General features: G+C 34.8%; 3 protein-coding genes across 7 annotated transcripts in view; all 3 read left to right on the top strand.

Annotated features, from left to right (window-relative positions):
* Positions 1–145: 145 nt before the first annotated feature.
* IntS8 (integrator complex subunit 8) lies at positions 146–3,788 on the top strand. The gene is made up of 8 exons (XM_003699385.3): positions 146–282; positions 369–786; positions 861–1,098; positions 1,157–1,393; positions 1,463–1,708; positions 1,786–3,073; positions 3,130–3,479; positions 3,558–3,788. The coding sequence occupies exons 1-8, from the start codon at positions 162–164 to the stop codon at positions 3,675–3,677; spliced, it is 3,018 nt and encodes a 1,005-aa protein (XP_003699433.1). The 5' UTR covers positions 146–161; the 3' UTR covers positions 3,678–3,788.
* Positions 3,789–3,929: 141 nt separating this feature from the next.
* Mad (mothers against decapentaplegic homolog 1) lies at positions 3,930–10,771 on the top strand. The gene is made up of 3 exons (XM_012282399.2): positions 3,930–4,787; positions 5,399–6,711; positions 6,793–10,771. Exons 2-3 carry the CDS (start codon positions 5,465–5,467, stop codon positions 6,950–6,952), a joined length of 1,407 nt encoding a protein of 468 aa, XP_012137789.1. The 5' UTR covers positions 3,930–4,787; positions 5,399–5,464; the 3' UTR covers positions 6,953–10,771.
* Positions 10,772–10,951: 180 nt separating this feature from the next.
* Positions 10,952–23,195, top strand: part of toc (toucan) — a 35,359-nt gene continuing 23,115 nt past the window's right edge. For 2 of the 5 annotated variants that reach the window (XM_076533473.1, XM_076533472.1), the window contains exons 1-2: positions 10,952–11,142; positions 11,998–12,102. In XM_076533473.1, coding sequence (XP_076389588.1) covers positions 11,134–11,142; positions 11,998–12,102 — 114 coding nt within the window. In that variant the 5' untranslated portion in view covers positions 10,952–11,133. Of the gene's footprint in view, positions 11,143–11,304; positions 11,533–11,604; positions 12,103–20,003; positions 20,487–23,195 lie in introns of those variants that run through there. The other 3 variants (XM_076533475.1, XM_076533474.1, XM_076533477.1) reach the window with 3 other exon arrangements.

Here is a 23,195-nt window from a genome sequence, read left to right as displayed (position 1 = left end):
TAATATAACTGATAAAGTTATACCTTTATAATTGATCAAACATTAATTAGAATGGCGCGCTTTCTAATAAGTGCTATCTTAGCGACATCTGAGAACGTTTTTACATCAAGTTTTAAAAGCCAAATGATGAACACAAATACCTTGAAGTTAAAAACGATGCAATGATGGATGTAGATTTGTTAAGACCAGGCACTGTGCCGATATCACCTGACACAATTCTTTGGTTTGAATTTTTATTAAACCCATCTCTGTTGCAACAACATTTATCGAAACCTTTTCCCGGTAAATGATCTAACCTCAATACTTTTAACAAGTAATAAACAACGCTTGGTAAAACTTCTGTTATTAATTTATAATTATTATTTTAGATCCTTCGCCTACAGATTTGATAATTAAATTTATGACAATAAATTCAGAGCAGAAGGAAAATGAAGTAAAAATTGTTGACACAGAAACAAATGATACAAAACCTACCGTTACAAATAAGTTGACTCATAGAAATCTTGCTTTGAAAATTCTTTCTCTGAAAGTAGCAGCACACTTAAAATGGGACTTGGATATATTGGAGAAAAAATTACCATTGCCAATACAATTGACATTACTACAAGATCTTATTTATATAACATCGGATTTATCCATTGAAATCCCTACAGTACCTGAATTTACGATGCATCCAATTTCTGACCAAGTTTTGTTTACAATTGTTCTTTATCACAGGTGGCATATAAGAGCAATTCTTTATAGAGCCTTAAATAACAAACAATCGAAACAACAATTCCTTCATATGTAAGAGTTTTAAGGTTTATATAATTCATGAAGATATTTCTCATTTGTTTTACATGAAATGATTCTTGCGTTAGTCCAGGTATTCAAGAATCAACCTATGTTCCTCCTGGTGTAATAGATGATATAATTCGGAAATTAGAAGCCCAAGTGTCTAATAGTATTAATGTTTTAAATAATATTCTTGAGAGTAATGACATACATCCAAAAATGTTGTCTTTTGACACTTTTCAAATGTTAACTGAGGACAGCACAGAAATTAAACAAAATTGGGAAAATATGTACTCTATAAATATAGATGAATTTAAATGTCAGGTATGTCTATCACGTTTCTTATGTGTATATTTGTACTTCATTATTTTTACATTTTTAGATACATTATGATCTAGCACGATTTCATTTATTAAAAGAAGAATATCAGGAAGCAAAGCGTCATATTGTACAAGCAAAAGAGTTATATTATAAGCTTGATAAATCAGAAAGTAGACTATATTGTAAAATAAAGAAAGAATATTTAGATGGTTGTTGTCTAGCATGTGAAGTACCTGTAGAAGGTATTACTTCTGGTCTTACTCAACAATTACAGACTTCAATTAAAGATCAATACACTGTAGGTACAATTAAATGTTATGTAGACAACTTATTTATATATAATGTTAATAATGAGAATTTGTTGCAGAATATATTACAAATTTTACAAGCAGATAATATTTCTAGAGAGATACCACAAGTTTACAGAGATAATTTAGAGCTCGACGTACAAGGGGGATCTGTTAATAGAAAGATTGTAGTAGCTCGCGATCTTTTGCTTCAAATTCAGTGTTTAAACTTGGTTCGAAAGATTCTAGATGGTAGCGTCATCCTTGGTGATTACGTGACGGAAATACAAGCAGCTGGAAGCAAAGGAGTTGATGTATTTTTTTGGGTAAAATAATGTATTCTCTACTCCAATTTACTTTTATTTGTTTCAGTATTGTTTGTGTTACATAAGAATTGTTCCAGGCACTTGGAAATGTCTTAGAAAAGACAAATGCCATGGATAAAAAACGTATTTCTCGGTATCTTCTTTACCTTATAAATATGAGTAATATTGATGGAATTGCCTCCAAAATACTTAGTGATCCGTCATATGTCGCACTGTTTGACGACAAAGAATTGGATGAAATTAGAAAAGCAGCTAACATCGAAGAGCTCGAATTGCCAGAATTATTATTGAAGAATGATTGGGGCATTTCGTTAGTTACATATACCCAAAGTCCAAAGATAGAAATATTTGAATTAGAACAAAAATTGATACATTCGTATAACCCCGCCGAAATTCACGAGATACTAGTACATTTGGATGGAAAACATCGAATGAAACCTTTATGGCACGTAAACAGTTGTTGGGAATTACCAATTCCATTGCAAAGCGTCGTAATGTCACTTCCTAGAGGTTTCCTTCAAGACTATTCATATGTATTATTAGCGAAAAGTAGAGAATTGGTAATGTCTAAAGATTTTGAAGGAGCAATTGAAATCTTAAACGTACTAGAGAAAGAAGCGCAACAGCATACTCAAAGTGGTAACACATTAATATTTAAATTATGTAAATTGGTAAACTGGGAGTGTCTTCTCGTTGAAATATGGAGATGCCTTCACATGTGGCCAGCAACAAATGTATGTGATACACAAAGTTTAATTACGAGGTGTAAACAATGCTTGGGAGCATTGCAAGCCACGGATCAAGTTATTCCACGACAAGAAATCATAGAATATTGCACCGTGTTTCTTTTAAATATGGCTGAATGGGACTATCTTACAAGCTTAGAGAAGCGTTGGAGTTACTCGGAATTTGCAGCGGCCATCAGTAGTGTTTGTCAAGACATTGTAAAATACAAAGGAAGTAGAAAATTTCCAAGAGAAGCCTGGGATATGATTTTAGCTGCGTTCGGACCAAGCAGAGATCAGCCGCAGAAACGAAGCAACAGTGGTAACAGTGGTACTAGTAGCGGCAGTGCTTCAAGAGACGTTATCGCTAGCATAAGCGGTACTCTCGGCAGATTACGTGAACCTATGGTTCTTACCGTTGTCATTTCATTGTTAGCACGTTTACGAAACGTTCTACGCGATGAATCTAGTCTAGAATTACATACACAGTATCTTTCTCTTTGGCCAGCTGGTGTACCAAACGCCAACTCTTATAACATCAGAAGTATAGGAGAATTACTGTTTCAACTATTAACGCAGGCTCTAAAATATTACCCAAGCAATGTTCCTTGGTTGCGACTGATGGGAGATCTTAATTTTGGTAAATGTTCGAACGATATTTTTTTGGTAAAGAAAATACTAATATGATACGTTTAGTTTTAGGATACTACGAAAGTGCAATAAAGTATTATCTGGAAGCTATTATGGTGGCTAGCGATCTGTTCAGTCAACCAGTACCACGATCACAAATCGACGATCTTGTATACAGACGCATGATAAAGTGTTGTGCCCATCTACAGTGTTATACCCAAGCTGCTGTTTTATGTCAATTTTTGGAAGAAGTAGATTACTCTTTAGCATTCAAAATGGCAGCAAGTGATCAAAAAAGCTGTGCTTCAGCCGATGCTATGGATGCGTATTATCATTGTATCTGGGATACTACGATACTCGAGTATCTTATTCATTTGCACACGAAACGTGGCGAACACCATAGGAAGCAATTAGCGGTTAGTAAATAATTCATTTATTTAAACTTTTATATTGAATTTTATATGGATTTATGTGATATTGAATTACTATTCTAGATTAAAGTGATTGGTTTATTGGAATTGAATTCGAATAACAACGAGGAAATACAACGGGAGGCTGCGAATATTCGGAAAGCAAAATTTTTACGCGCATTAGCGAAACAGTATGTTTATTGACTAAAACATATGTATATAAATTGTGTATGATTGCATCATAATTTTTCTATCGCTAATATAGCGTTTTGTACATTTGTAATGATATATTGATAATTAAAACAATCAAATCTCCCTCCTTTTCCTCGTTCAACCCGTACCAATCACAGCTTTTTGTTTTTTGCTCTAATCGATCTAATGAAACGCGAAAGTAATAAAACAATTTTATTACATATAACCTTTGATTAAATTAACGGTATACTTTAAAAAAAGAACTATTTTAAAAATCGAAAAATAGATATTTTCGCAAGATTGCGGTTTTATAACAATTTCTAATGTATCATTTTTTTCAAGTGAGTCATCTACGATCAGCCCTTATCGTTGAATACATTGTCGTTGCGTAGTGCGATGAGTGCATATTACTGTTGTACGTAAACGTATACATAAATTATGTTTACATTTGAAAAATAAAGTGTACAAAAGACGATTGCTTTTCAACGGAAGAATATAATAATACGAGAACTTATCGAATCGTAAGCAAAATACGTAAAATCTATAAAGCGTACAGTTCTCGCAGGATTCAGTCTTTATAAACAAGACGCCATGATGTTCTTGCAACGCCATAATACTGTTATTCGATGTTTCGTTCTTTCAACGATAAATATTTGTACATAGTTAAGATTGCACGAGAAATATGAAAAGGATAAATCTTATCGTATCAGAATAATTTTTAGACATTCAGTTTCGGTGAGTACGTAAGGAGGTTCGTGAAATAAATACTTCCTGATATTCTAAAAGTTCTCTGTACTATTGCTCGTTGTGAATGCCCTGAAAGGAGCGAAAGAGACAGAGATCGAAAGATGTAAAGAGAGAGGAAAAGAGACAGAAAGCGAGAGAGAGAGAAAGATTATGAACGCTGCGAGTGGCTATACTGTATTACAAGAAAATTTGCTTCGATGTTTATCGTGTTCATAGAACTGTTGTTGTTAAGAATACGATAAAGCCGAGGTGTGAAATCGATAAATTCACGGATATTTTTATTCGATTGTAATGGCGAAAGGTTGGCGTCAAGAATGTGGTAAAAGGAGTGGGAGATCGTAGTAAAAACAATGCTGGATCGCTAGGCAATTCTACGTAAGTGCATATGCAATTTATTGCTAATTATTATCTTTTAGACAATTCCTTCGAATTTACATTTTTGATACCTTATTTTTACAGTTTACATTCTATGGATGCCGTATATTAAATTTTCAAAACGTCTAACCTCACATTTAACGTGATATTTGTTTCCTTACCATTATCAATTTTTCTTTTTTGTTCAAATTAAATGAACTTTGAAGTTTTTGTAATGTTTTATACAATGGTTCGCATTAATAATTGAACATCTTAATGTGCAAGGTATTATTATTGTATATTTATATGTTTATAATAATGTTAACCAGGTGATTGTTTTTTAGTGTATTAAAGTGAACATTATATTTTGTAAAAATATATATTTTATTTATTTAATTACTTTATTAACTAAGAAGAAATAAGTTACATAATGTACAAATTTCATGTTGCAAAAATATTTGAATGCTTAAAATAAAACATTTTTAAATCATATATTAATGCGAGCTATTGTATCTGTATACGTATGTAATTTTATAACTGAAAATAAAAGAGATGTACATAATTTAAAGCTATTTGTATTGTCTGTTGTAGAAATTTTAGAGGTAGAAAATTTGTGTTATTTTGAATTGCAGGTTGTTCAGAAACAGAAGCACTACATAAAACATAGGCATAGTTTGTATATTACAGTATTTTTTAACATGGATGATGAAGAGGGATCATCAAGTTCTGGACCTATGTCTTCGTTAAATAGTTTATTTTCATTTACTAGTCCTGCTGTTAAAAAGTTACTCGGTTGGAAACAGGGTGACGAAGAAGAAAAATGGGCAGAAAAGGCAGTTGATTCTTTAGTAAAAAAGTTGAAAAAGCGGAAAGGTGCAATAGAAGAATTAGAACGTGCTTTAAGTTGCCCAGGTACCCCTAGTAAATGTGTGACAATTCCAAGAAGTTTAGATGGAAGGTTACAAGTTTCACACCGTAAGGGTCTACCACATGTAATTTATTGTCGAGTATGGAGATGGCCAGATTTGCAATCGCATCATGAACTCAAACCACTGGAACTATGTCAGTACCCTTTTTCTGCAAAACAGAAAGAAGTTTGCATCAATCCTTATCATTATAAAAGAGTGGAGAGTCCAGTATTGCCACCAGTACTGGTTCCTAGACATTCAGAATATGCTCCTGGACACTCCTTGTTACCGTTTCAACAAATAGCAGAACCAACAATGCCACACAATGTGTCCTACTCATCCAGTGGGTTTAATGCTGGATCCACTGGTGGTGTAAATCCAACTTCACCTATGTCTTCTGTTGGGTCTGTTCCTAGCCCAGGAAGCACAACATCACCAAATCCACAAAGTCCATATGGCACTAATGGATTACCAGAAACACCACCTCCAGCATATTCTCCTCCTGAAGATGGTTCACAACCTGGACAATCACCACCTCCAGATCCAGTGGCAATGGATACAACTGGAACTGCAGAAGTAGCTCCTGTGTGCTACCAAGAACCACCTTATTGGGCCTCCATTGCATATTATGAGTTGAATTGCAGGGTGGGTGAAGTTTTTCATTGTCATTCTCATTCTGTAATCGTGGATGGCTTTACAAATCCAAGCAACAATTCTGACCGTTTCTGTCTTGGACAATTGTCTAATGTAAATCGCAACTCTACTATTGAAAATACAAGAAGACATATAGGAAAAGGAGTACATCTATATTACGTAGGTGGTGAAGTTTATGCAGAATGTTTATCTGATTCTGCTATATTTGTGCAATCTAGAAATTGTAATCACCATCATGGATTTCATCCTAGCACAGTTTGTAAGATTCCACCAGGATGTTCACTGAAAATATTTAATAATCAAGAGTTTGCTCAGCTGCTCTCACAAAGTGTTAATCATGGTTTTGAGGCAGTGTATGAGTTAACAAAAATGTGTACTATAAGGTAAAAACTGATTACATTTTCGAAAAATAATACTTGGAAATATTTTTGATATGCATATTTGTATTAATGTATTTGTTGTAGAATGTCATTTGTTAAAGGATGGGGTGCTGAGTATCATCGACAGGATGTTACATCAACTCCCTGTTGGATTGAAGCACACTTACATGGACCCTTACAGTGGTTGGATAAAGTGTTGACACAAATGGGTTCCCCCCATAATGCCATAAGTTCTGTATCATAATTTGTGCTTCACGTTTAATAGGAAGAAGATAAAATAGTGATATGTAGGAAAAAACCAGATTCAAGAGCAGTTTTTAATATTAAATAGTGCGATAGTAATATAGACATTGAAAGAGATTTAAGAAAAAAAAATAGTAGAAGTGGTAAGTGGAAAAAATGCTGTCCCAATATGAGATCACCTATCTCATGTAAGCACAATGAAGAAAGTTCATAATATAATTCGTATGAAAGTAAAGGATTGCAAAGGTCAATAAGTATTGAATGTGATCCTTGATAACAAAATTTCAGAGATCACAATGTGCACATAAAAGCTGTACAATTTTTTGGCTGTTACATAGGAAAAGAATTCTAGTAAAAAAATATGTCTTACATATATAAGAAGAATCATATTTTTCAAATATATTCAACTACATCTAATACATTATTTTATATGGAAAATTGTTATGAAAATATTTCCTAATGCTATATCACGAATGCTTCGTTAGATTGTTTTTCAAGACTTAATGCTGAAATTGCAGGTTGAAAAACGAATCGATTAAACTGAAGCGAGAACGATTAGCAGCTAATAGAAACAGATGGTTCAAATTTCGATTGAATAACGGTGCAAGATTTACGATTTTTAAAACAATATTTGCATGCTTATAAGCATCTGATTTATGCCTGAACAAGCCTTAGATTATTCAAATTTATTACTATAACGAAGACTATAATGTAAATGTAATTGATTTCGATTTTACTAATGAAAATGCAATTAATATTTCAATATAGACATCAGATGCTGATCTCACGTTGACGTTTGCAAGTTAACTGCATCCGATGACATATTGAAATATTAAATATATTCGATGAATGCGTATGAAAAAAAAATATTTTTTGTGCAATGTTCCCTAACATTCGTGTAATGTAAGCCTTTGGATGTAGCCTTATAAGAAACTAATGTGACAACTAACATAAAGTCATATTTACAGCTTGTCAAATTTGAAAGTATAATATAAGAATTATACGTTAACTTTGCACTTTTCAGAAGTATTTGTAAATTTTAAACTTTAACCGAAGTTAATGTACATATTAAAAAAAAAACAAGAAGTATATCAATTATGTGTATTGTATCGTTCGCGATTTAAATTGGTATTACATTTTGTACAAAATGGAAAAATTTTATTAGTTGAATTCTGAAAAGTGCCAAAATCGTATGTATGTGATGCTTTATCTTTCTTAAAATAAACCAGTTATTTCTGTGAACGAATAGACAATATAAGCCTTATCGATAAAACCGATGAATTTTGCATAAAAAATATTCAGTTACAAGAAAAATGTTATCGTAAACTTTAGAATAATAAATATACGTGTTCTGTGAGAGTACCATTACAATATTGAACGTACGAATCATCTACCGCATACATGCGCTAGAAAATGAGCTGGAAAGGTCATATGAATATTTAGTTGAGATTAAATAAAAAAACCTGGGAAAGTGCTATACGTGTTAAGAAATTATAAATAATGCTACTGCCTTTTTATGTAATTTATAACAGAAAATCAGTTTAGCGATAATTGTTTACCTATACTGATTACTTTTTTAATTTTTGCATTAAGATACACAGGTATTACCATTAGCGTAACTGGGATTTTTGTTTGTGAACTTGGTTCTTTATCTTAGACAATAGTTCTACATAAGGTACGATCGATATTTGGAAATTTGAAAATGAAAAAGTTATTAAGCTATATAAGGTACCCTCACGCAAGTCCCTACTGCAGTTACGCCAATGGGTATTACTGAAGAAAGCACAAAACTGTTTGGCTCAACATTGTAATCGGAAATACCTGTGATATGATTTGTATTCGAATGATCTTCTGGCTTGATAACTTTATAGTTATTCTACAGATGATTTTTTATGTATATTCTACGTATATTTGAATTACAAGTATGGAGACGGTATACGGATCATAATAACGTTATCTAAGAGTACTTGAGAACTGTGGAACAGAAGTCACTGCCGCTTGCTCTTACTTATTTGTCGATGTACCTAGCTGTGATTCTTTGCTACCAAATTTAGCAAATTATGTGTGGGTGATCAGCGATGCTCTATATTTGCTCTATCGAATTAAACGAAGATACGAGTATCTGGATTAAACAAAAATGCCAATCGTACAAGGAAATATGACAATAAACCTCCGTTCTAAACAAGAGAGATGATCTTTTTACAACGAGGAATAAAGATTTTCACTCATAAGAACGTTATCGTACCATTTACCGTTTTGTTCGTGATCACCTGTTCAATTTGTTTAGTTAAGATAAAAAAAAAGACAATACTTTTCCTTCTTTTTATCCAAACAACGCTGTAATTGGTATTGATAAAGTTTTAAAGTATATACATCAATTGTGAAAACAGATGTGAATTAATGTTTTAGGTATATCGAGCTTGTCGCACTCGTAACGAGCAGAATGCTTTATCGCAATATGTATGTATGAATAGTTACATATGTAATACCTATGTTAGAGCTTTTACTATTTGTTGATATTTTTCTTCATTTCTTTGTTAATCGATGCACAGTGTATCACAATTCTCGTTTCCAAATCACCTGAATATTGCTCCTTATTTTGTTCAATTTTCTTTTGCAGAACTTGTAACTATGAACGAAGGCCTATGTTATCACTGATGCGATTATGATGTTACGAGTTAACGTGTTTAAATACAGTTGTAGGGAAGGATTCTCCTACCTCTCGTCGTAACTGTCCATGTTTGATAATGTAATGGCAAGAAGAGATTTTTTAAGACTAAAGGTTCATACAGTAGACTCGTTATATAGAAAATTTACCGACTAGGAGCCAACGAATGGGGGATTCCCTAACGTCACCATTTTTTCTAAAGAAGCCTACAATACTCGGTGTACATGCCGCCCAAGTTGTGCCTTGGATGCCTTTTATATTACAAGAAGTTTTTAGCACGTATAACACAATGGAACTAACAGATGCTCGCTGAATAGCACTGAAATATTTTTAATATCTAGTATTAGTAAGATATATAAATCTCAAGTTTTTGCCTACAACGATGAATTATAAATATATATTTAATGTTATTATAGTTTTGCAGAGAGGAATGTACATGAATGTATATAAATGGACTATGGTAATTGGTGATTTGGAAAGAGACTCGTGATCGATTCTATTATAGATGTCAGTCAGTGTAAATAAATTCTTTTAGTTGTAAAAAACACATTATGTACGTCTGCAGAATCCATTCCACATTTATCGTTTAGAACAGATAGCTGCGGGCTTTCTCTTTTAATATTTACTTTGAGTCTGTTGAGATGCCGATATCATTATCACTATTGTATTGTCGTTCTGAACGATGATGATGACAAGAGACACAACTGTCTGTCACGATCGATAAGTACGATATCGTATAGTGTAAGTTTTTCCTGTAAAATTGTAAAGATCAATGGAACAGATCAGATACAGTGAAATACGTCGATAAGTGTACACATCCCCTTAATCGTCGAGATAATGTTCGCTCGTTGTTATACGAAATGATATCACGGAACGATGAATGATACAATAGCGGGTACAGATCTCTCGTAGCCAATATTACGGTATCGTACGACTCTGCTATCGTTATAAGATTATGAAATTCATTAAGAAAAGGACTTCGTACATGTTAGCCTATATCGTAAAGTGTATTCTCTTTTACTCCGCCAATCTTTCGAAACGAAACTTCATTTGTGCTACTGTATCTGCATTTCTGGTAATTACTGTGTTGTGCAGCTATCAAGTATAAATAAAAAAAAATATTTCTATCTGTGTATCTATGTGCAATGAAAATATTGTAGTTTTATTAATTTAATTATCGATATATTCCCATTGTCCCAACAATATAGACGGAATTCGAATTCAAATAATTGAGAAAAATGGCGCCATTTTTATACAAGTATAGGTTAATTTCGTATTCGAAAGTTATTGGTCTATTTACGAACGCTATAGTTAATTCGATGCTTTGTTCGCGAAACATGTTTTTAAAACAATAACGAATGTTCTTCGACTTTTCCAGTATAATGTTGACATACAGTGATGAGTATTCGTGAGATTATGGACTTCGATATGTAGAGACATTATTTCTAATTTGAGGATTGAATGTTTTATTCGGAATTGTTTTAAAGTTTACGATTGGATACAAATGATCAAAAATGAATACGGTAAGTCGCATATTACGAGTGTAACGCAAATTCTCGAGTTGTCGACATGGTTCTTGCGGATGCATTAAAATTACACAACCAGCATTTAAAGTTTTCCTAGTCTTTGAAGTTTGCAGTCTTATTACGCATAATTATGTTTACTGTATATATATGTTATTGTAGGTTTGAATAGACCGTTCTGAGAATATTCAAGACATACTATCGCCATTAGCGTAATTGGGATTCTTGTGTCGAATGGGTTAGATTTCCAAATTTCTGATAGCGTTAATGACCCGTGTTAGAAAGGAAATCTGAAGAATGTTGGAAAATATCCGAGTCTTCTAATATCCTCTGTGCAAGTGGTAGGTTCTCTTATATCGCCATTTCCCTGATTGAATCCTGCGATGCAAGGTAATTTGCCATTCCTCTTTCCCTTACTGGAAGTTTAATACGGTTTGAACCTATACAAAGCATTTCTCTCAGAAACCCATCCTAAGAGGAGAAATAAGGAGAAAGAAAGTACGAGGAATCAGCGAAGTTCGCGGAATGATTTTTCGGCGGTGGCGCCTCCGTTGTCATTTCCATCTCCACCTCGGCACCACCGCCACCTCGAGCACTATCTCCGTCACCGGCAATTCCACCCCTTCTCTCCATTCCATTGGTAACGACGCCTCCGCACGGCGCCGATCAATAAACGTTGTTCTCGGCGACGCCGGCGTCGGGAGCGTCGCTGCGTGAAGGCATCCGCAAGCAATCGACGTGTCGCCACGAAACTTGTACACGGGTGCGATCGAAAAGGAGCGTCGCGTGGAAATTAAAAAAAAAAAAACAAAAACGACTGGTAATGCGACCAACGCATTTATTGCCGTTTTGCAGAACGAGACTTATGTCAAGAAAGTGCAACCGTACCAGCGGGATTCGGAACCAGAGAACTTCGGATTGGAGCAATCTTTAGGACCCACCCACGGCACGATGGCTCAGGTGAGTTCTCGTCAAAATAATACGATCGTTATTGGTTTATACGCGGGTTAAGCGTCGTTCAATTATTATCCGTTTCATTTAATTCGACGGTGTTTCAGTTGACTCTAGAGACCCTTGCTCGTTCTGCGCGATGAGCGTGGGTATTGCTACTCTGTCAACAACTGTTGCTGATTGCTAGCAAACATTTCTGTTTCTTTTATTACCATTTTTTAATCACGAACCGACTGTACTTAGTTGAATTCTTTTTTAGAGATGTAACTTTGGTTTTGAGAGGCATCGGTTATCGACTATGTGGACAAGTAGTCGCGGTCTGTCTGGGCAGAAAAAGTAGTTTGGCGCCGTCATGATCAGCCGGACTACGACGCATAGTCGACTTTCCCGATGCTGTACGAACTGAGACTGTTTATCGTCCGTAATGATAACAGCAAATTCCTGCATGATCATGGTTTATGGAACACGCTACGTCCATCCCGGGTCCAGTAAATTACGCAAAAGCGGAATAAATACGACTCGACTTTGCTGAGCCTGAAATAAATTTCTCTGAAGATTTTCTAACGAGGAACCTTAGGTTGCTTCAATTTTTTTTCTGACACATGTTGCGGTTCTTGAAAAACTGCGACGCGTGTTTTACTATACTATCATTTAGTTTGAAGATATCCACCCTTAACGATTTAACAGAAATAATTGAAATTGTAATCATTGATTTCTTTTGAATTATTGAATTCTTTTGAAGTTAATTGAATTTGTTTTCTATAGTAAGTTTGTAAGTCTAATTTATTTGAGAAGATAAACTACCCCCTTGAATATTTCTTTATTAGATGAAAGATTTCTTTGAGGTGTATTAAAAGTAGTGATGCTTGAATTTTCATGAGGAATAATAATAAAACCATAAGGTTCCTTGTAAGACTTCTTGATTAAGAACTAGTATCAATACCTGCAGAGCAAATATTGTACGTCCACTCCTAGCGTTTTAACAGTAATGTTTGTTCAGTAAGCTATCTATATGTTGAGATACCGAATCTATTAATATAGGTACCTAACATACACACGTGGAACTAATGGTTTTTAATTTCGAATAGGGATTTATCGATAGACTCAAGTGCTATGCTATATATACGTCCTGTTATTAATATTCGGACACTACATTTAAAGAGCTCTCCATATGCATTTACAATTATTAAGCAATTATTACTATTCAGTAAAGTGTTCCTGTATTGATATCATTATTTATTCAATTAGACGATGCGGAGACGTAAACACATAGTGTTTAGCAAACATGCAATTTACTTCAAATGTTCATTCAAGCAAGAACAGTTCTTAGGAAATTATTGTCACATTTGAGTTATTGAATTATTTTTTTACACTTAATTTTCTACTTTCTAATAGTTATAATAATTTATTTTTAATTAAATATCCGTGTCAAGAATTTAAATTAAAATTCTTTACCAATCACATTCAAACTTGTAAAACTTGTAAAAAATAACTAAATGGAATTTCATGAATTTAAATTAGAGAATGTATTATTGAGCAACAATATCAAAGTGTCCCAATATTATAAGAATTTCTGCACATTTAATCCGAACATGGAGGTAATATCAAAAAAGAATCGTTTCATTGTTAGTTATGTACGTACAAAGTGGTAAAACCCGTGAAGCATTTAGCTGCCCGCAGTAGTGTGGAAACCGTGACGATCAGATAGAAACATTTATTCGTGTATTCAAGAAATTTCTTGGCGTTAACCCATTTACGAATGAAAGGTTCAGCGTCATCTTGATTCCGAGATATTGGTTAAAGTTCGAACACCGGTCGCTTCTTCTCTGCCGATCAGTTTCATTAAACATCAATCATTGAACAATGCAGAATACCTACGTGCCGTGTTCGTGCGATGCATACACATTCGTAATCAGCCGTGTCGCGAGTTTTTGTGATCGATGAGCCGTGCATACGTGCCCTGTACGGATAACATGGAGCCTCAAATTATTAAAAATATCTGTTGCGAAAATTATTACGATTTTTTTGGAGACGATTTTTTGGTGTAATGTGCGAGTTTGTGGATTTGGAAAGGGACTTCAATGTTCGAATTATAGAATGGGGGGATGCACCAGTGCTCGAATTCTCAAATTTCCAAATTCTCAATTCTAAGTTTTCAAATTTCCAAATTCTCAAAATTCCAAGTTTTCAAATTCCAAATTTTCAAATTTTCAAATTCTCAAATTCCAAGTTCTCAAATTCCAAATTCCCAATTCCAAGTTTTCAAATTTCCAAATTCTCAAAATTCCAAATTTTCAAATTTCCAAATTCTCAAATTCCAAACACTCAAATTTCCAAATTCTCAAATTCCAAGTTCTCAAATTCCAAATTTTCAGATTTCTACATTCTCAAATTCCAAACACTCAAATTTCCAAATTCTCAAATTTCCACATTCTCAAAATTTTCCAAATTCTCAAAATTCCAAGTTTTCAAATTCCAAATTTTCACATTTCCAAATTCTCAAATTTTCAAATTCTCAAGTTTCCAAATTCTCAAATTCCAAGTTCTCAAATTTCCAAATTCTCATATTCCAAGTTCTCAAATTCCAAGTTCTCAAATTCCAAATTCTCAAGTTTCCAAATTCTCAAGTTTCCAAATTCTCAAATTCCAAGTTCTCAAATTTCCAAATTCTCAAATTCCAAGTTCTCAAATTCCAAATTCTCAAATTTCCAAATTCTCAAATTTCAAGTCCTCAAATTCCAAATTTTCAGATTTCCAAATTCTCAAATTCCAAACACTCAAATTTCCAAATTCTCAAATTTCCACATTCTCAAAATTTTCTGAATACTCAAAATTTTCCAAATTTTCGAATTCTCAAAATTTTCCAAATTAACACAATTTTCAAATTTCTCCAAATTTTCCAAATTCTCACAATTTTCAAAGTTCTCCAAATTTTCCAAATTCTCACAATTTTCCAGGTTCTAAAAATTTTCCAAACTCAAAATTTTTCCAAATTTTAAAAATTCTCAAAATTTTCCGTTCTCAAAAATTTCCAAGTTTTCAAATTCTCCAAGTTTTCCAAGTTCTCAAAAATTTCCAAATTCTCCAAGTTTTCCAAGTTCTCAAAAATTTCCAAATTCTCCAAGTTTTCCAAGTTCTCAAAAATTTCCAAATTCTCCAAATTTTCCAAGTTCTCAAAAATTTCCAAATTCTCCAAATTTTCTAAATTCTCAAATTCTAAAACTCTCCACACAAATCCATAAAAACTTTGATCGCATAGACCACGAATCAACCCCACGATTCTATCCATCACACATAACTCATAAAAAAATCCTAGTTACGTGAATGTTGGCACCTCTTCCTGCATTCGAAAGTTAAAGTATTACGTAAACATTAAACGAAAGCGCTTCAAAGTGAGCATTAAACGAAGAAAATGGAAAATGCAATTACAGTTCCATCAGCCTAAACGACAAATGATAGAGTCCTTCTAAAAAAGTACGATCGACTAAATTCACGCATTGGTTGTGTAACATCGCAACACTTTCGCGTTCGCTTTGAGATTCGCAATGATGCGCATAGCTCGAATCATCAATTTACGATCAATGGTAATCAACCGCGTCGATCGTGGTGTGTAACAATCATCGTCGAACCCGAGTTAAAATACACGGTAAGAGGAGAAACGACACGCGAACTGGTTGTAAAAGCGGTCTTTTATCTTTTTTCTATCACTGGCTGACCCATTATTCGTACGAGGTGCTTTCTTCATAAAATTTTCACCGTGTTTAACGGTCCTTCGGAGACGTGCTCGTTTATACGAACCGGTACATGTGCAAATAGACTTTTTCCGTGCCGTGAAACGACTGCAAATTAGGAATTGAAATGTATTATTCGTATCGAATGCGTCTCTCGTTTGTAATGCAACGGTTCGGAACTGAAATCGCGTGAAATCCACGATTTCTTTAGACAACTGCGTCTAACATTTTCGTGGAGAGACCTATATATATATTTATAATAGTTGGCAGGAATACGCGTTGAATCGCGGTCAACTATTATATTTCTGTCGAGAGACCGAATACTTGTACGCGATATCGGGGTAACTGAACCGATTATCATTTTCGAATACTCTTCTTGCAATTTCTTTTTTTTTCAGATTTCTCTATAACTTATTTACGTCTCCCCTCTTTACCTACGACTTCAACTTTCTAATATTTTTTATTTTTTTTAGGAGTTCAAGTTTTATTGAGGTAGCAGGCTTAGGGTTCTTTTAGAGCCTTTAGGATGCAGGTTCTAGGTCTTACCCATCATTTAAGACTACCTAGGATGTGTCACAAGTTCCCTAAGAATTGTCCACTTCACTGGAAAGAAAGATCTTCACTGGAGTTCCTCTAGGGTCTGTCTAGTTTGCTCAAGGTCTCTAGAGTACCTTCAGAGGTACCTCATGAAGTTCAGACTATTACCAGATATCAGAGGATTTTAACATTGACCTATGGTTGCCACAATATGGTTTGACAATTACTTAAGGATTCTACAGTAGCATTGTATATTCCCTAGTACTGCAACATCAACAGATATTTTCCAGAGGCCTCTAAAATATTCCACAATTTTCCCAGGCCTACTAGGATGCCATTATATATTTCTCAGAGACCTATCTAATATTCCTAGATTTTCTCTGAATTTCATTAAAGTATCTCAAAAAAATATTCTCAAAGTGTCTCTCAAGGTTTCTGGGTACCTTTAGAGGTACTTTCATGGAGTTCAGACTATTACCAGATATCAGAGGATTTTAACATTAACCTATGGTTGCCACAATATAGTTTAACAATTACCTAAGGATTCTACAGTAGCATTGTATATTTCTTAGAACTGTTACAATGTCAACAGATATTTTTTGGAGGCCTGTAAAATATTCCTCAATGTTCCCAGACCTACTAGAATTTCATTAAAGTATCTCAAAAAAAATTCTCAAGGTCTCTAGAGTATCTCTGGGGTACCTTCAGGAGGTTCAGACTATTACCAGATATCAGAGGATTTCAACATTAACCTATGGTTGCCACAATATGGTTTAACAATTACCTAAGGATTCTACAGCAGCATTGTATATTTCTTAGAACTGTTACAATATCAACAGATATTTTTTGGAGGCCTGTAAAATATTCCTCAATGTTCCCAGACCTACTAGAATTTCATTAAAGTATCTCAAAAAAAAAAAATTCTCAAAGTGTCTCTGAAGGTAAGAAAATTCTAAATCAACAATCATCCAAAGTCTTCCATCTTCCAAAGTGTAAAATTGCAAATATTTCCAGGTACGTAAGTTTCCCACGAAGAACCTAAAGTCCAATCAATAGGCATTGATCAAAGGGAAACAAGAAACGGAGTTAAAAAGAATTCCATTGAAGAGAATTTCTGTTGCAAAAGTTTCTGGTACACAACACATTGCATGAAAACGTAGCGAGTCGGCACGACGAGGCTAGGGAGAGGCCTTTCAAGGTCTTCCCGGGGATTTTTACACGGCGGGAAGTAGGAACGGATGTATATAAAGGTCGACGAGGACCGGTCGTGTAGCTATAGTACGAATTCGATCCTAAAATCGATAAACATGTCAAGACAGAAAGGGATCGTTCGTCGACGAGTTAAAACACATTCGTATCCATGATATTATAGGCTTGCGAAACTGGCGTGTCGTGTCCTGTCGTGCTCGAGTATCAGCCTTTCGAACAATACGGAGGTTTATCTCGGACGAATTATACCGCGATGGGCCATCGTTTTCATGGATATTTAGCTCGTCACGTTTGTTGCAATATCCGAACGATTATATGCGAACGAGTCGTGACTTAACTCGCTAAATTATTATCGGACATTGGTTCTTATCTTGTTGCGAGGATAATCGGTGAAAGTTGTCTCCCTTCTGTACTTTACTCATCTTCGTATGAGTTTCTAAGCACATACGTGTTCACTTCCATGAGGATGCATGGGGTAGAATTCTCATCACTGCTTAACTCTTCAACTGACGAGATAATTATTCAGGCTCTTAGAAATTGTAATTATAAATATTGCTCGCTGGAACTACATTCGATATTCAACTTTATGTCCAACTTGTCATTCAATTTACTCTTTAATTCGACCCTAATTGCACGTGACGTTATTCTAGTTACTTCAATTCAACTCTACGTAATTAAACTTGACGGTATTCTGTTTGTTTGTACTCAATTCGATGTAAGCTTGAACTACTGGATTCAATGTAATTCAATTTTAGACTCAATTCGTTGTCATTCAATTCAGTGATGTTCAGTAATGTTCCAGTTCAGTGATGTTCAGTAATGTTCAAGTTTAATGACGTTCAGTAATGTTCAAGTTTAATGATGTTCAGTAATGTTCAAGTTCAGTGATGTTCAGTAATGTTCAAGTTTAATGATGTTAAGTAATGTTCAAATTTAATGATGTTTAGTAATGTTCAAGTTCAGTGAGGTTCAGTAATGTTCAGGTTCAATGATGTTCAGTAATGTTCAAGTTTAGTGATGTTCAGTAATGTTCTGGTTCAATGATGTTCAGTAATGTTCAAGTTTAGTGATGTTCAGTAATGTTCAGGTTCAATGATGTTCAGTAATGTTCAAGTTTAGTGATGTTCAGTAATGTTCTGGTTCAATGATGTTCTGTAATGTTCAAGTTTAGTGATGTTCAGTAATGTTCAGGTTCAATGATGTTCAGTAATGTTCAAGTTTAGTGATGTTCAGTAATGTTCAGGTTCAATGATGTTCAGTAATGTTCAAGTTTAGTGATATTCACTATTGTTCAACTTCAGTCATGTTCAGTAATGTTCAAGTTTAGTGCTGTTCACTGTTGTTTAAGTTCATTGATGTTCAAATTCATTGTCATTAGTAATTGAACACGAAGTCACTCTATTTGCTTCAATTTAATTTTGCTTCATACTTTAAGTTTATTTACCAAGAATGTATCCTAGTAATTCTCGAGTAAGATCTCGCCCAGTCATTTATAGTAAGCCTAGCGTGTTCGATAAACTAATGCTTGTATATGGAAGAACAGAAATCAATTAGATACATTTCTTCAATCTGTTTTCTAATATACATACATATATTTTTCCACTTTCTACATATCCACTGTACCGACGAATAAAACTCTGTTTGCTCTGCGAAAGAAAACGGTTCTATCCGAGAACGTGTGTATGAGAAAAACGAGTGAACCTCGTAACTTGAACGTGCAACCTTGTTCTTCGGTTGATGACGTTCACTGAGGAGCTACTTTACACGTTTAACAATATACGTTGCATGACACGTGTTACTTTTTTTAATCTTAACGTTCAAATATCTTGTGAGCAATGTTCGTGTTAACAATTTCAAGTTAATAATTTGTAGGTAAACATTATTAAGGTCTCAATAATTTTATATTAAGTATGAAGGTCTCAGAATGTAATCTTACACTTGCAAAATTTTCAGGTCTCAAAATTTATATTTATAAGGCACAAAGTACGAAGGTCTCAAAATGTGAAAATTGTATAAAGTTTGAAGATTGATATAGAAGATGCAGATATTAAGATAGAGATAAGGAAGACTATAATTTCAAGGACCATCAAGTTTTAAAATGTCGAAGGTTTCAAAATTCTACAATTTCCAAGATTCCCAAAATTCTAAAAATCCAAACCTTCAAAGCCTCAAAACTCCAAGATACAAAAGTACAAAAAGGTTCCACGAATTGGCTAATAAACTTAGGTAGTCTCCAGAATGTACCGAGTGCACCAAGAGTTTCAGCACAGCCATTACATTTCGAACACCCTGTACAACGCTCTTGTATGCGAGTGCCACGCTATACGGATTCACGGGCCGGTGAATGCAGAAACCGTGCGTTTCTGAAGAATAGTAATCGTTGTTGCGGTGTGTTTGTTGTCAGTCCTCGCCGCTCGCGCGGTGAAGGTGTATAATACGAGGACGACGCACGCGTGTAAACGTGTCCGTCTCTTTCTGTCTGTTCTATCATTGTGTCAGTATGTGGATACTTGGTGGTGGCATAGGTAGTACCAGGGGATCACCGAGCGAATCCGGAACGTTGTTTCATTGTCGTACACGCGGCGGACTCATCGCGATCGTGTTGGTCGTTATCGATTCGGCTGGTCTTTTTCCCCGGTAGGAAAACTTTCCCGCGTTTCTTCCGCGTTTCCCGTCGATCGGGAGTTTTCGTTGTCATCGGGATGTGAGGACCACAAATGCGTCGTAGGCACGAATTAACGGAACGGGGTGTATCGTCCCGTCGTGACTCAGTGCACGAAAAGTCGGCTTTATTAATAGTCCCGTGACTATTACCGACAGAGAGAGCGTGTTTTTGCTCGACCAGGGAAAGTGACTCGGAATCGGATCGATTATGAGGAACGCGGGAGAGCGAACTCGATTTGATCGACTACGATGGTGAGTTTCCGCACCCTCTTACGATCGAAATATTAACGTCGAAGACGTTCCAGAGGTCATACGGTCAACGATAATTCGATATAATGGAAAGTTTCACAACTGTGACGTGTTTTCACTGGCTAAGTGCAAATCGTTTAACGCGTGGAAATCGTGGAAGTCTTAAAAGTCGTGAAGTCGTGGAAATCTTGAGAGCCTTGAACAACCTTGATAAGCTCGAAAGCATTGAGAACCTTGAATAGCTGGAGAGGTTTAAAAGTTTGAAAACTTTTAAGAGTCTTGAGAATCTTGAGAGTCTTGAGGACGTTTGTAACAACATGCAATGAGCACTTGATAATAATGTACGTTCGGGAGCAATGGATTCCTTCGTGTGAGAAGTGCTTGAAAATATTTACATTCTTAATTTTCATATTTACAAATTTTAGTATCTTGATGAATTTACACTTTCAAATTTACATATCAAGTCTCTATAGATCTGTGGATCACTAATTTTTTGTGGCTGTACACTAGACTGACAAGTTGGTAGTTAAATAGTTTTCTAGTTTTTAAATAATTGAATTATCTGTATGTTTAAAAATTTCTGAGGTACTTCTTAAATTATAAAATGTCAAGCTTTTATAATTCTTAGGTTCTTGAATGTTTAGATGTATAAATATGTTGTCTGCAAATTTCTGAGGTGTAAAGTCCCTTGGTTCTGAAATTTTAAGATTCTCAAATTATTAGGTCCTCAAACTGGGTCCTTGAATTTCCAGATCCTTAATTGTCATGTCCTAAAATTTCTAGGTATTCAAGTCTTTAGGTCTCAAACTACTTAGATCTCCAAGTCCCTACATCTCTAAATGTAAGTTCTCAAAATGTCCTAAACTCTCAGATCCAATCTCTAAACTTCCCAATCCCTAAATCTTTAAGTTCTAAAAATGTCCTAAATCCTCAAAAATCCAATCTCTAAATTCCCTAATTCCCAGATCCCCATATCCCTAAACCTAAGTTCCCAAAATGTCCTAAACTCTCAGATTCGACCTCTAAATTTCCCAATTTCCAGATCCCTAAATCCCTAAATATTTAAGTTTCAAAAATGTCCTAAACCCTCAGATCCATCTCTAAATTTCCCAACTCCCAGATCCCCAAATCCCTAAATCTAAGTTTCCAAAATGTTCAAAACCCTAAAAAATCCAATCTCTAAATTTCCCAATCCCTAAATCCCCAAATCCCCAAATCTCTAAGTTTCCAAAGTACTCTAAACCCTCAGATCCGATTTCTAAATTCTTCCACAGTAAAATCGCCGCAGCCATCCATAAATCTCTAAAGACCCCAAATCCAGCACCCCTGCCAAAAAATGAAAAATAAATTTTGCAGTAAATTTTACACAACATCAAGTAAATTTCTAATATCAACATTAAACAAACTACGTAACCCGAATGTTAAAAATCGAAAGTTAATCGATCGTTCGATAAACAACCGATGTTTTAACGTGTCTCACCACGCACGACCGCATCCACTGCGGCAGTGAACGCGTCATTATTTTCACCGTAACACGCGGTGTGTAACTTCGCGTGATCTCCAAGCTTGTTCTCCCTTTTGTTCGCCAATATTTTATTCGAAAGGCGGCGAGTTTCGTCGGTGCATTAGTTTTGCGCGTTCAATTCGTCGATCCGGAGATCTCCGTTACGCAACCGAGGATGCGCCGCTTGTTAGCCGATGTAACGACGTACACAACGTCCATATTTCGATCATCGTTTTACTTTTACCGCGTCGTCGAACGACGCAAGCGTGTAAATATTATTCCGTCGGGGAGACATTTTTTTTGTATCGAAACATACGTTGCCTTAATCTTATCAGCTGTTACGTGCGCTCTTTGAAATTAAAACGGAGGGGAGCACTTCGCAGGTGCGGTAATTAATTCCATTCAAATTACAGCCTGGAAATTATGCGTGTGGTTACACGAGATCATAACACGGTTCACGTGCGTTCTTGTCACTTACGTGGTCGCGCACGGTGGAGCGAATAAATTGCGGATCGACGTTGCCTATGTTCTTTAAATGAGATGTTAATCTTATGACAAGTTAAAATATTGATAGCAAGATGTGATCTTGAGGTACGAAGTGAGACAAGGTTTTTTCGTCATTTAGTAATATTCGGTAATTAACTTGTGAATGTTTATGACGAAGTTTATAAGAATATAATGCGATCTTTAGACTATGGACCTCGTTACATGGTTTATTTATAGTATGTTACAAATGCATAAATGTCTGATGATATAATGTGTGGCTTGCAGTGTGTGGCGTCATGTGTGCTGTTACTCTGTTTCACTAATTCTGATGTACAATTGTGTCTCTAATTTTTCTGTATTGTTAGTACGCTATTGCTACTTGTACAATTACTATGCTACTTCACATATGTATACATGTATATTATATGCATATATGTATGTATGTAAGTATGTATGTGTGTGTCTATCTATGTAAGTATGTATGCATGCATGTATGTGTGTATGTATATAAGTATGTATGTATATAAGTATGTAAGTATGTAAGTGTGTACATATGACTGCATGTGTGTATCTATGTATGTATGTACATAAGTATGTACGTACGTATACGTTCATATGTAATAGTATTTATATATTAATACACAGTAACATGTACTATATAAAACGTACAATTACATACATACATACATGTGTACAACCTGCAAGCCACACACGATTATTCA

The sequence above is a fragment of the Megachile rotundata genome, chromosome 7, assembly GCF_050947335.1.
Source record: "Megachile rotundata isolate GNS110a chromosome 7, iyMegRotu1, whole genome shotgun sequence".
In the NCBI taxonomy this organism is placed as follows: Eukaryota; Metazoa; Arthropoda; class Insecta; order Hymenoptera; family Megachilidae; genus Megachile; species Megachile rotundata.
Note: the sequence above shows the minus strand (reverse complement) of the source record. Positions and strands in the feature narration are given on the sequence as shown.

Excerpts from the sequence above, each read along its gene's own strand:
- Mad (XM_012282399.2), top strand. The coding sequence starts at position 5,465 with ATGGATGATGAAGAGGGATCATCAAGTTCTGGACCTATGTCTTCGTTA. Across the intron at positions 6,712-6,792 it reads ACAAAAATGTGTACTATAAG|AATGTCATTTGTTAAAGGAT; the intron begins GTAAAAACTGAT and ends TATTTGTTGTAG.
- IntS8 (XM_003699385.3), top strand. The coding sequence starts at position 162 with ATGATGGATGTAGATTTGTTAAGACCAGGCACTGTGCCGATATCACCT. Across the intron at positions 283-368 it reads TTTATCGAAACCTTTTCCCG|ATCCTTCGCCTACAGATTTG; the intron begins GTAAATGATCTA and ends TTATTATTTTAG. Across the intron at positions 1,394-1,462 it reads CAATTAAAGATCAATACACT|AATATATTACAAATTTTACA; the intron begins GTAGGTACAATT and ends AATTTGTTGCAG.